The sequence below is a fragment of the Sorex araneus genome, chromosome 3 (genome assembly GCF_027595985.1).
Source record: "Sorex araneus isolate mSorAra2 chromosome 3, mSorAra2.pri, whole genome shotgun sequence".
NCBI classification, from domain to species: domain Eukaryota; kingdom Metazoa; phylum Chordata; class Mammalia; order Eulipotyphla; family Soricidae; genus Sorex; species Sorex araneus.
Window position 1 is genome coordinate 77,480,246 of NC_073304.1, and position 14,773 is coordinate 77,495,018.

At 35.8% G+C, this 14,773-nt stretch overlaps 1 protein-coding gene across 1 annotated transcript; it reads right to left on the minus strand.

The window, feature by feature from the left end:
- Window positions 1-4,010: 4,010 nt before the first annotated feature.
- On the minus strand, window positions 4,011-6,398 carry LOC101540122 (olfactory receptor 4K14). The gene is made up of 2 exons (XM_004609735.3): window positions 5,485-6,398; window positions 4,011-4,044 (listed from the first exon to the last, which is right to left on the minus strand). Exons 1-2 carry the CDS (start codon window positions 6,393-6,395, stop codon window positions 4,011-4,013), a joined length of 945 nt encoding a protein of 314 aa, XP_004609792.2. The 5' UTR covers window positions 6,396-6,398.
- Between the last annotated feature and the right edge of the window lie 8,375 nt (window positions 6,399-14,773).

Consider the following 14,773-nt stretch of genomic DNA (forward strand, 5'->3'; position numbering starts at 1 on the left):
GTCATATGACAAATGGCATATTTATTTTTCCTCAAGGCTGAATAATCAATTGGAATATGTTTATGCTTGTATTTTTTTATATGTCTTATGTTCCTAAAATATTTCTTCATGCTAGTGGCAAAACTAGGTTCAATCCCTGGTATCATATATGGTCCTTGGGCCCTGGTAGGAGAGATCCCTGAGCACAGAGCCAGGAGTAAGCCCTGAACACACATAACAAAACAAACACACCTCCCCCAAATTATTTATTTGTTGACAAATTATTTTCAACTTATTATTATTGTTCGGGGCCTGGAGCAATAGCACAGTGGGCAGGGCGCTTGCCTTGCATGCAGCCAACCCGGGTTTGATTCCTCTGCCCCTCTTAGACAGCCTGACAAGCTACCGAGAGCATCTAGCCTATACAGCAGAGCCTGGCAAGCTACCAGTGGCATATTCGATATGCTAAACAGGAACAACAAGTCTCACAATGGAGATGTTACTGGTGCCCACTCGAGCAAATCGGTGAGCAATGTGGTAACAGTGACAGTTCACTTTGCCATAGAAACTTTGCCATATTATTGTTTGTATGAGCCTCATGCATGAAGGAACCGGCAGAGGAACTCAGGTGTGTAGACCCGGGGCCGAGATCTCCAAGCATGCTCAGATCACGACTGGGCCTCTTTTGCTCAGATCCCCCATTTTCCAGTAGCTAGGAGGTCACACCCAGAAACTGCCCTGGTGCCGCCGTATATTCCCACCAACGGCCAACATCCAGAGACTATAAGACCAAGCTCCTGGAAGTGTGCGTCCACTTATAGCCTAATTATTTTATAGCCTAATTCTCCCCTTCGAAGAACCTGGCAAGCTACCGAGAGTTTCCTGCCCACATGGGAAAGACTGGCAAGCTCCCCGTGAAATATTTATATGCCAAAACCAGTAACAATGATGGGTCTCATTCTCTGATTCTGAAAGAGCCTCCAATGTGGCATCATTGGGAAGAACGAGTAAAGAGAGGCTTCTAAAATCTAAGGGCTAGGACAAATGGAGATGGTACTGAGACGCTGAGAAAATCGACGATCAATGGGATCATGAGGATGATGATGATTATTGTGAATACAATGAACATGGGATTAAAATGATTTCTTGGAGATCCTGTTTTTAGTTCCTCATATCCAAAAGTTTCATTTTTAATTTGAGGGAGAATCATTAAAAAGTTTCATTTTAATTAAAAACATAAGTTCTATTTTTAATTTGAAGGACTATTCATGTTGTTTTTTATTGTGGCTTCCCCAATTTGCATTTTTTCCAAGAAATAGTGAGTATAGGTTATTTTTTCTCCATTTCATGACCAATAGTTATGTTTCCTTTTAGGGCAGGTATTCTACTTGACATTGAATAATATCTTTTTTTAAAAAAATATTGAATCACTGTGAGATAGTTACAAGCTTTCATGTTTGGATTACAATCACACAATGATCAAACACCCATCCGCCCACCAGTGCACATTCCCCACCACCAATATCCTTGGTATACACCCCCTTTCCCACTCTCTCCCTGCTTCCATGGCAGACAATATTCCCCATACTCTCTCTCTACTTTTGGGCACTATGGCTTGCAGCACAGACACTGAGAGGTCATCATGTTTGGTCCATTATCTACTTTCGGCACACATTTCCCATCCCAACTGGTTCCTCCAGCCATCATTTTCTTAGTGATCCTTTCTCTACTCTACCTATCTTTTCTCCTTTGTTCATGAAGCAGTCTGACATGTAATAATATCTAATTGGGAATTTTGACTTGAATTTTCCAGGTAGTTATGATCTAGAATAACTATTCAAGTATTTATTGGCCATTTATGTCTTCTTCAGAAAATATCTGTTCAGCTCCTCTACCTATTTTTAAACTATATTGTTTGTACCAGTAAGTTAAATGTGCTATTTGTATATTTAATGTCTTACTTTTTGTTATTGATACAGGTATTTTATCTAATGTTTTGGTAAAGCTCTAATCTGAGCAGTAAGAAAAGGAAACTAAATTTAAAAAAATATCTTGAGCTAGAGAAATAGTATAGGGTTATTGCCTTGCATATAGCAGACCCCAGTTTTATTTCTGGCAAGTGCATATGAACTCCTGAGCATAGCCTAGAGTGACACTGAGAATAGAACCAGCAATAAGATCTGTGCAACTTTCCCCAAATAAGTTAATTTTATAATATAATAATCATAAATATTAGAAATAGGGATACATTCATTTATAGATGACATGAATAAACCACAAAAGTATATGCCATGTATTATTCTTTAAGTTCAAGAAAGAACTTTATTCCCTGTTTTTGAATATCACTGTCAGGGTCACTGTCATCCTGTTGTTCTTCGATTTACTCGAACAAACACCAGTAACGTCTCATTACACTCAGCCCTGAGATTATTGCAGCCTCTCCTTACTCGTCTTTTCCAACCATTAGAGGCTCTTTCAGGGTCAGGGGGATGAGATCTGTCGTTACTGTTTTTGGCATATTGAATACGCCACAGGTAGCTTGCCAGGCTCTGCTGTGCAGGCGGGATACACTGGGTAGCTTGCCGAGCTCTCTGAGCTTGCTGGGCTCTCCGAGAGGTATGTATATATATTTTACTGTATTTGGCATATTTGAATACACATTTGAATACGCCATAGGGAGCTTGCAAGGCTCTCCTGTGGGGACAATAGACTCTTGGTAGCTTGTCAGGTTCTCCAAGAGGGAGAACAAGGGTATTAGATGTCCCGTGTGCTTCCGGGAGCTTGGTTTCATAGTTTCTGAATGTTGGCAGTTGGTGGGATTACACGGCGCTGGGGGCAGTTTGTGAGTGTAGTTGCCAAACACCGGATCCTGCACATGGGTTCCTCTGCTGGTCCCTTCATGCGTGAGGCTCATCTAAATGTGTGGAGACCGGGACTGAGATGTGTGGGACCCGGGGCTGAGATCTCCAAGCCTGCTCGGATTGGGACAGGGCCTTCTCCACCCAGACCCCCATTTTCCAGTAGCTTGGCAGCCACACTCACAAACTGCCCGCGCACACCAATGGCCAACATCCAGAGACTATAAAACCAAGCTCCCAGAAGAAAGTGACACAGAGTCTCTTGCCCCCCGTGCTTCGCTGTCTTCACCAAGGCCCCTCGGAGGGGCAGGTTGCCTTTCCCTCCCTGCTTCAAGCAGAGCCTTGACAGTTGAAGACCTCCGGAATCCAGCCACAGCCATGCTCAAGGCCACTCTCCACACATTGTTGAATATAGTGTCCAGAATTATTGAAAGTCTCATCCATTTACTAAGACAATGTGACCACGACACTACTTTTTCCTTTGTTTGGTGTTTCAGCATGAATACTATGAAAATTTATTTAGCTCATGTCAGTTTTTTGGTGACCTCAGAAGTGCTCATGTCTTACTTTTGGCTCTTCATTCATGGATATCTCCTTGCAGAGCTCAGGGGACCATAATGGTGCTAGGGATCAAACCTAGTTTGGGTACTTGCAAGGCAAATGCCTACCTACTGTACCATCTCTCTGCCCCTCAAATTTAACCTTTATTTATGATGTTCTTTTGGGAATCAAAGACATTTAAAAACTCAGATAAAATCTGTATTTGTGGAATTTCTATAGTACCCACTAGTAGATGACTTACCAGTGAACAGAATAACTCAATAGGATTTCATACTTAAAGGCTGCCACAAATAAAAATTTATTAACTTAAAATTAAACGTAGAGGGACAGAGAGATAGTAAACAGGTAAATTACATGCCCTGTATGCAGCTGACATTAGTTAAATCCCTGGTGCCACCTGTGATTCTCTGAGCACTGCCAGAAATAAAAACTGATCAGAGATCCAGGAGTTATGTATTGAACACAGTCCGGTGTGGCCCCACAACAAAAAAAACTGTTAAGGCATAATTATGCTTATGTCTTAAAACATTTAGGAATACCTATTAATATTTTCATGTTAAAAAAACTGACTTCTTAGTTGAATATAATTAGTGTGCACCCTTTTTTTGAAATTCAATTATATTTAATTGATGGATGTGCATTTATTGTTCCATTTGTTTATGGAGTAAAGTTATAGATATATGCAAGCCAATTTTATTACTAATTAGGGCAGAAAATAGCCTATTTATTTATTTATTTTTATTATTTTTATTTTTGTAAATCACTTGAGATGCAATTGCAGACTTACAAATTTTTATGATTACGCTTCAATAAATCAATGTTTGAGTTCCATCTCTCCATCAGTGCCCTTTTTCCACCACCAATGTTCCCAGTGTCCCTCCCACCACCCTTACCCTCTCTTCCCCCTGCCTCATGTAACAGACACATTCCCTCTTACTCTCTCTCTCTCTCCTTTTGGGTGTTATGGTTTGCAATATAGGCACTAAGCAGCCATCATGTTTGGTCCATAGTCTACTTTCAGCACGCATTTACCATCATGAGCAATCCCTCCAATCAACATTTGCTTATTGGTCTCTTCTCCCTCTCACCTGCCTTCTCCCCCATCATATGAGATCGGCTTTCAAGCTTTGGGACGATCCTCCTGACCCTTATCTCTACTATCCTTTGCTGTTATTCTCCTATTATGTTATATTCCACATCATGGCAAAGCCTGGCAAGCTACCCATGGCGTACTCCATATGCCCAAAACAGAATTGACGATGGTCCTCATTCTCCTGAACCTGAAAGAGCCCTCAATACACCATAGGGCTACAGTAGCATGCAATGGGGACGAATGGAGACATTACTGGCTCCCGTTCAAGGAAATTGATGAGCAATGGGATGACAGTGATACAGTGATACAGTGTTATTCCACAAATGGGTACAGTCATTCTGTGTCTGTTCCACTCTTTCTGACTCATTTCACTTAGCATGATGATTCATGTTGATTGATTTATATGCAAATTTCATGGTTTCATCTTTTCTAACAACTGCATAGTATTCCATTGTGTATATATACCAAAGTTTCTTTAATCAGTCATTTGTTCTCAGGCACTCGGGTTTTTTCTGGATTCTGGCTATTGTAAATAGTGCTAGTATGCATCCATTTTTATACTTAAAAGCTTATGCATAATACATATTATGTAGGATAAATATACTATTTAAATAAATGAGATTATTCTCTGTGATAATTATTTCATGTCTTAAATTTTTATTATCTGATTGCTGTGCTGGATTAATCTTAGACAATAAAAACTGATCTTTATGCAAAATGTAGTAATATACAATATACCTAATATACAACTTACTAATATAAAGACTAAAAAGAGAAAGAAAGAAAATCTCAGAATTCATTCCAAAATATATATGTGGGTTTGAACACAAATAGTTTCCTGAAATCCACTATTCTCTGTAATAAAATATAACACAATAAAATATAACAATATAGTGACTAAAATTTTTAAGTATGGTCATATGGAAGAAACAAGATCTCTTGCTTGAGAAAGAATCAACTCTTTATGGAATTTCTCGAAAAGTCATACATCGATTCCTCAATTTCCTCATAGCTGTTTTCATCTCCTTATTTCTCAGTGTGTAGATAAGAGGGTTCAAGAGTGGAGTAAAAATGGTGTAAAACACTGAAAGTAGCTTATCTACCGAGAAACGACTGAAAGGCCACACATAAATGAAAATGCAGGGTCCAAAGAAGAGTGTGACTACCATGATATGTGCAGAGCAAGTAGAGAGTGCTTTAGACACTCCACCAGAAGCATTCCGTCGAACTGTGGTGAGAATAACAGTATAGGAGACCATGAGAAACACAAAACAGCTCATTGAAAGCAACCCACTATCTGAAATCATAAGTATGCCCAGCACATAGGTGTCCATGCAGGCAAGCTTAATAACAAGAGGAAGATCACAGAAGAAACTGTTCACTTCGTTGGGGCCACAGTAAGGTAAATTTACAGTAAATGCAATCTGACTGATGGAGTGAACAAATCCAATCAACCAGGATACCAACACTAGCCCAATGCAAGTCTTCCGGCTCATCATAGTCATATAATGCAAGGGTTTGCATATGGCCACATATCTGTCATAGGCCATAGACACCAGAAGTACCATCTCTGCCCCACCAACAAAGTGCAAGAAGAAGATCTGAGCCATGCATCCTCCAAAAGAGATGAGCTTTCTATCACTTAGGAAGTCTCTGATCATTTTGGGGGTGGCAAATGAGGCCAACCAGATGTCTAGGAAAGATAGATTTCCCAGAAGAAAGTACATAGGGGAGGAATGCAAGCAGGGCTCAGAAATTACAGTGACTACAATAATGAGGTTACCTAGCACAATAGTCACATAAATTCCAGAAAAGAATATAAAGAGAAAATTTTGGAGTGGCCGTGAAGTACATAGTCCTTGTAATACAAATTCTGACACCGAGGAATTATTTTTCAGGTCCATTATCTCAGGTTTCAGACTTTGTCCTGAAAAATAAAAAGGTATTCTTGAAAATATCTGCCAGCTGAAGCACAAGAAATAGTGAATTTTGAATATACATTTTAATTTGTAAAAGATAATCTAAGTAGGTTGAGATGTGTTCCTGTGACTTTATTCTTAGCACCACATGGTTCCACAAGCACCATGAGATGCAGCACTGAAAATCCCCCAGCACCACTGGGTGTGAGCCTGGAGGTCCAAGTCTCCTTAGGTCATCTGAGTATCTCCCAACCATGGAACACACACAAAGCAGCCTTTTTTGTCCTTGGACCCTTGAATCGAATCTCTACCTTTCATAACCAGAAATAGCAAGTGAGACTTCTAGGACTACTGAGCATACCTCAGGGGGATGACCCCATACAAAATAGATTCTCAAAAATATATTGTGTGTTAAGCTAAAAAGCCAGTTTATGCAACATATTTATTTACTTTTTTCGAGTATACTGGTTCCTTAGAGGCTAGCTGAATATTTTGAGTAATTCCAATGTAGTTAGGAGTTGTAAAGATTTTTTTCTCCTTTCCCAACCTTTTGTTCAAGAAACATATGAAGTCAATAAAATACAAGATGTGAACTAAAAATTCCTAGAAGGAATGAGAATGTGAATATTTTCTGAATGGTATGTTCTCTTCATCTGGGTCACTGTCATAGCCCAATGGGCAAATATTTTTATGAATCAGTTCTAAAAACTTAAAGTTTAATTTGAAAACCAACAGCACCATGTAAAACAAAGATATCGAATGTCTCCTCTATATTTTTCATGCATCCACAAAACACATAAATATTATTAAAGCATCAGAGAGGTGGCTATGCTGCATATCAAACAACAATTATCTCCTGAAGACAAGAAAAATAAATTTCCTTCCTTGATGAGAAGAAAAAGTCTTCTCATCCTTGAAGAGGAAGAAAAAGTCTCTTAAGCTAAAACTATCTGCTTTGTATATGTAAAAATCACTAAACTCTTTGGCTTTCAACTACTATAGTGAAATGTAGCTATATGACCTGTATACTTATATACTTATACGTGTATATAGAGCAGCTAACTTTCAAATACTAAGCAAATTATAAGTATTATTTAATAATTTTGGAGGAGTTACATTGTTGGGCTATTTAAAGTGGAATGACATTTGTCATAGTCCGATAATATCTCAGGAAAAATCTACAGCAGAATTCCATTGTTTTAATCTAAAATATGTATATGACCCTTGGGGGAACAGCTTCTAGTTGCAGATCATGAAATTCTTTCATTATACTTAATATTCAGTGTTATCTTGGATAAGATATGCTATAAAATGTATAGACAGAAAAATTATTTACCTATCATAAAATTTATCTATCTTGAGCATAAAATTCAATGATTTTCAATAAATTACTGGGTGGGACAGTAATCTTTAATATGATGGCTCAGGTGTTAGAGGTGATAGTACAGTGGGTAGGGGTCTTTCCTTGTATGCAGACAATTCATGTTGACTACCCTGCATTCCATAGGGTCCCCTGAGCATTCCCAGCAGTGATTCCTGAATGGAGAGCAAGTAGTAACCTCTGAGTTACTACTTGTTTAGGTGTGGCCCCAAAGCAGCAACAAAAAATTAATTTACTTTATTTTTAAAAAATAAATTAAAAAAAAATGCTGCCTTTGAATACATTTAAATATGTACTTAAAAGACTCCATCAAAAATCTCTTAAGTGCAATAAACTAATGTGGTATGTTAGCATTATAAAATGAATATACAATAATATGCTGCCTTTCTATATGTAAACAATGATTTAGAAAAAAAGAAAAATTTAAATATCATTTATAACAGTTAAAAAAGTACATCTATAAACAGCATAATAAGCACGTATTATCTCAGGATAGTAAGGCAGTAATAAAAAGAAATAGATGATATAAGGAAATAAAAATAGTCCATGTTCATTAAGTATAAGTAATAAATAATAAAAATCACTCTACTATCCAAGAAATATACAAGGTCAATGAAAACCCTATAAAAATTAGAATGGCATTCTTTAGGATCACAAAACAAATATTAACACTTATATAGAACCACATAACCACTAATAGCCAAAGCAATCCTAAGAAGATGAAAGGCACTATATTCCCTGCTTTAAGCTCTACCATAAAGTTATAATAATCAGAACATTGTGGTATCAGAATAAAAGCAGAAACCCAGATCAATAAAATAGAATTGGAAGCCTAAAAGTAATCTCTCAAATACATGGAAATAAATATATGTAAATATATTTAAAAATAAAATTTGACCACCACCTCATGGCATGTACAAAAGATTCAAAATAGATGAAAGACATTTTTGTTACATCTGAACTCACAAAATACATTGCAGAAAGAAAATAAGGTAGACCTTAGAGAAGCCTTTGCTTATTTAACTCCATAGGCAAGGAGAACAACAGCAAGAACAATGAATAAAGAGTGCCCAAGAACAGATGATTGGCTGAAGAAACTATGGTACATCTACACAATGAAATACTATGCAACTGTCAGGAAAAATGAAGTTATAAAATTTGCTTATTAATGGATGGACATGGAGAATATCATGGTGAGTGAAATGAGTCAGAAAGAGAGGGATATACATGGAATGATTGGATATATTTGTGTAATATATATACATATATATAACATAATATGAGACTAACTCAAGTTCAGCAGAAACAAGGGCCAGAAGTCAGAAGTATTGGTCCACAGTTGGAAGCCTACCTCAAATGCTGGGGGAAAGAGATAGAGAAAGGATCACCATGACAAAGATAGTTGAAAATGATTACTCTGAATAAGAACTACAAGATTAAAATAGGTAAAGGAACAAACAAGGTAACATACCTGTATTGCAAGCCATAATGCCCCAAAGGGGAGAAAAAGAGACAGAGAGAAAGACATAGAGACAGAGACAGAAAAAAGGAAAGTGCCTGCCATAAAGACAAGCTGGGGAGAGGGTGGCTAGAGTGAAACTGGGGACACTGGTGATGGGAAAAGTACGCTGGTGGAGGGATGGTTGTTGAAACACTGTATGACTGAAACCTGTCCATGATCAGCTTTGTAACTCTGTATCTCATGGTGACAAAAATAAAAGTAGCACTGTAGCACTGTAGCACTGTTGTCCAGTTGCTCATAGATTTGCTCGTGCAGGCACCAGTAACGTCTCCATTGTGAGACTTGTTGCTGTTTTTTTTTTTATGTCCCTTCACCAGTGCACATATTCCACCACCAAGAACCACAATAGACCTCCCCCTCACTCCCCCCAGCCCCCCACCCCGCCTGTGTAGCTGATAAATTTCACTTTACTTTCTCCTTACTTTGATTACATTCAATATTTCAACAAAAAACTCACTATTATTATTTGGAGTTTCTGTTTTTGCATATGGTATACGCCACGGGGAGCTTGCCAGGCTCTGCCTTGAGGACGAGAAACTCTTGGTAGCTTACTGGGCTATCCAAGAGGGGTGGAGGAATCAAACCCGGGTTGGCCGTGTGCAAGGCAAATGTCCTACCCACTGTACTATCGATTGAAAAAATGAAAGTAAAAGCTAGAATAAAATTTAAAAAGAGGTAGAATTATTTAAAAAATTTCAATGTCAACAACTAAAAAAAAATAAAGAAGTTGGACTGCGTCCAACTAAAAGTGTCTGTACTATGAGAAAAAATATGATAAAGTAGAGATTGTTCTACATATTGGGAGGAAATGTTTGCACACTGTACATCTGACAAAATGTTATTACTTAATAGATATACAGCACTCACAAACTCAACAATAAAGAAATTAGCCTATGAAAAAGTGGGGATAGGGGCTGGAGAGATAGCACAGCGGGTAGGGCGTTTGCCTTGCACGCGGCCGACCCGGGTTCAAATCCCAGCATCCCATATGGTCCCCTGAGCACCGCCAGGGGTAATTCCTGAGTGCAAAGCCAGGAGTAACCCCTGTGCATCGCCAGGTGTGACCCAAAAAGCAAAAAAAAAAAAAAAAAAGAAAAAGTGGGGATAATTGCTAAATCGACATGTCTGCTAAAAAGAGATTAGAATGGCCAAAAAATACATGGAAAAAATATTCATTATCACTAATTATCAGGAAGTGCAAATCAAAATGGAAATAAAATATCACCTTACAGCAGTGACAATGTCCTATGTGTAATATATATGTGTGTGCACATATATGTGTGTATACATATATATACAATACATATATTGCACGCACATATATATTACACATATGTATTATATATAAACACATATATAAAATATTGAAAGCAGGGTTATAGAGAAGAAAGAACCGTTATTTACTAATTTGGAATGTAAACTTATTCATCCTCTGAATACAGTATAGAGATGAGACTTCCCTTCAGAACAAAAAATAGAGTTATTGTACAATTTAGTAATTTCACTCCTTGAATCAATATCAATAACATGCAAAAATAGACTGATTTTAAAAGATACATGTAAACCTAGGTTTTGCAGTTATTTGTAGTAACCAAGTTCTGGAATAAATCTATGTGTTTGTGAGGGAATCAAGAAATTGTAGTGTATTAATGCAATGCAAATTTAATCAGTGATAAAAAGTCTTTTATTTTGCTTTAACGTGGATAGAACTGAAGTGTATCATGTAAGCTAAGTATATCTAAAGTGTATCATGTAAGCATAAGGAGAAAGACAAATACTTATTATCACTTATATGTGAAATATAGAAAAACAAAGTGAAGTAATGCTTAGTGTCCAATAAAAACAACCCATGGACTCTGACAACATAATAGTTGACTGAGGAGCAGAGGGCTTGGGGAGGATCCTAATGGAAAGCAGGAAAAGAACACAGGCATTCTGGTGGTGGGTATGGTTCAGAAATATTGTGCCGCTGAAACTTATAAACATTTTAAAACTTATTATAAACAGTTTCTTCCAGGGCCTTTTGTGGTGAGAAGCCTCAGGTTTTTTTTTCCTTTTCCATTTACTTATCTGCTCATTCATATCTGCTTGCTCATTCTGACTCTCTCCAATAACACTAAAAGTTTTTCATCTCTGTTAATTCAGTATAAACATAATCAATATAAAAGGGAATCAGTCAATTGACTTAGTAATTATACCATTTCCCCAACACCATCATTTTTTAAATTATTCTCATATGTTTTTAGTCAATTGGGATTGAGATTAAAAACCAATGGTTTGATTCATCTTTTTACAAATTGCTTCCGAGAGTAAGTTAGGATAGTTTTGAGTGAAAGAGATATTCTTTTAAAATATCTAAACAGCACTAGAGCCAAATTATATAATTTTTGAGGGGATGCTTCACAATCGTACATGGGTTACTGATAAATTCAACATTTGATTTAAATGAATTTTTAGAAGTTTTGAGTTCTATAGGCAGATCCCATTATCAGTTATAAAGAGAGAAAACTGGTGTCTCACTCTTTTCTTTGATGCTATTTTATAAATCTCTTTATAAAGACAGTTCAGAAAACTTCACGAACAATTTTAAGAAGGTGTATAATTGTTTTTTGTATGAGTTTTAATTATGTTGACCTTTATATAATTGAAAGATAGCATAAAATAATGGTTTTATGTTTTCTTCAAGGAACTAAGATTTTAAATTACAGATGCAGAATTTCTTAATAATGTTAGCATGATACAGTGAGAAATTTTTAAATTCAGGGTGGTAGATGTTTCTCACTGATAGAATGTATACCTTACATGCATGAGGTCCTGGATTTGAACTCTGGAATCGCAAAACAAAACCCACACTTGCTTCTTGTTCCTTTTCATCTCTAAACTCATTAACAATAACAACAACAATGTGTAGGAATTTGTGACCAGTATATCTGTTTTAACTAACCCCCATTTTAAACACTTTTGCAAGGATAATGACTCAAAATTTTATTTATTCCTCTTGAACTAAAGAGATTTAATTCTAACAACTTTTGACAAATCAGTATTACCTCTATTTAAAAGATCTATAAATCTGAAGCTAAATGCTTCTGTGGATACAGTGGATATAATCACAATTCAGTAACTCTTCACAAGTTTAGTCAGATTACTTTGACAATCATTCTATAGACCAGAAGAACTATATTGCTAATTATATTCATTTTCTCTTTGTGACCATGGAAAATAATTCACCTGTAAACTGAAAAGTTAATTTTTATAAAAATTAGGTAAATGGAATGATGAAATAATCTATGGAAAATTCAGAATACATAAAAACAAACCTTTAATTTGAATATAATAAAAAATGTTCTAAATTTAGATTTTGGTTGGTTGTACAATACTAAACATGTGAAAATCATCAAATTTTACATGTAACATGAGATAACTTTTATTATATAAATTGCATTCAATCATTTTAAAATGAATCTTAAAATAAATTAAAATGATTTAAATAGGGTGGGTTCTAATGTCAAGAAATTATGATTTGCAAAGATTTTTAAAAGATTACCAAATAGTTGTTAAATTTGCAATAAGAAACATGAGGTTTACTTTTTTTACTGACAGATGCTTCTTAAATAAAATGAAAGAATTTAAATTTAACTGATAAGTTAATATTATTTAAATAAATGATTAATGTATAAGGTAACATAATAATTTAGTCTATTTGATTTATATCTTCAATATATGTGTACTACTATTTATAAGTTTTTTATTTAACTGGATTTAAGCTACTTGTTGCCTACAGATTAATTCCTTTATATTTCAAGTTTGTGATACTTACTTTAATGAGACTTTCAAGTAACATGCATGTCTTTATTCCAGAGATTATTCAATCACTTTCATCTCCTGCCCCCATAAGGTGATTTAAAAAGAATCACTTTAAGAATCTAGAGAAACTCATATTTTTTCTATTATAGATATAAATAGCTATATCCTCTCTCCCATCAAATTAAGATCCTTTTAAAGAAGGGAAAATTCTTAGTCAAGTTATATAATTGAGGATAGGGAACAAATGTCTTAGCTTGGAAATTTGTGGAACGGAATCTCATTTATTTCCCAAGTGACAAGTGAAGAAAAAAATTACAGATCTGTCAATTAGTGATGCAATTATTTTACTTTAAGCAGGGTGATGTGTATAATGTGTATAATTATCCAGTTTATTGACTGGAAAAGGAAATGTGCATTTTCTTTATTTTTTTTTTGCATTTTCTTTAAATAATTTTACTTACAAACTGTATTCTAAAAATATACTGAAAGATTGGCAGTCCTGTACATTTTATATATATATATATGTGTATATATATAAAACTTTGATCATTTTTAATACTTTGAAGAAGGCTTATTTCTACCACAATCATCAGATGTACCAAAATAGTTGTTTTATCCAGATTTGCATAGCAACGGCAATGAAATCTCATGTCTGGGTTACTTTTTGTGTAATTTATAATTATTTTTCTACTATCACTAGGCTGGAGTAATAGCACAGCAGGTAGAGCTTACATGCGGCCAACCTGGGTTGATTCCTTCGTCCCTCTTGGAGAGCCCAGCAAGTCACCAAGAATAACTTTTCCTGGCTGCACAGGATCCCATGGAGTATTCAATATGCCAAAAACAGTAACAAGTCTCACAATGGAGATGTCACTGGTGCCTGCTGGAGCAAATCGACGAATGATGGGATGATAGTGCTACTACTACTACTGATTCTATTCCAAAGATAATTTAGGTAATACAAAATTTTTTGATAACTACTATGTAATAAACATAAGCATTGTGTGATGAATAATAATCACAAAGCTATAAATATTCACATGATATTCAATTGCATATTAGGTTTATGAGTAAAACCTAAATTTATAAGGAATTTTGTTGCCAACATTACATCTCAGTGTAGAAAGAAAAGGTCTCAAGTTTGTACTGGTATTAGATTACTGTGTTTCATGTAAAGGAATTGCAAAACTCTGAGGTTGATATTTTATTTAAAACACACAAATAATTATTGCTAAAGAAAGGTTGCATGAAGAGGGTACCTCGGTCAGTATCATTTATTTCTGAAATTCATTCGCTATTTAGTTACAGATACATTGAATGAAGCAAGAATTATAGAGCAATGTGGAGAACATAATGAAGTGAATACTTAATCTGGAGTTAAGGAAGGTTATGCTAAATATGATGGTGAATTTTACAGAAATGTGAAGATGAGGCATTTTTGGTGATGCATATTCATTAGTGAGTTTTGAGTAAAGTATATTTCTTCCCATAAGTTGGGCAGGCTCATTAATCAGAGGAATGCACTTATAAAATGGAAAGGGGACCCTTAAAAATGTTACTACAGTTTGCAGAGATAGTACAAGGGTTCAGGTTTTTGCTTTACATGCAGCTCACACTGATTCCATCCCCTGTACCACCAGGACTGATCACAGTTCT

Coding starts and splice junctions, on each gene's coding strand:
- LOC101540122 (XM_004609735.3), bottom strand. CDS start 6,395: ATGGACCTGAAAAATAATTCCTCGGTGTCAGAATTTGTATTACAAGGA. Junction 4,045..5,484: donor GCTATGAGGAAATTGAGGAA/TCGATGTATGAC, acceptor AACAAATGGAAC/AATAAATGCACATCCATCAA.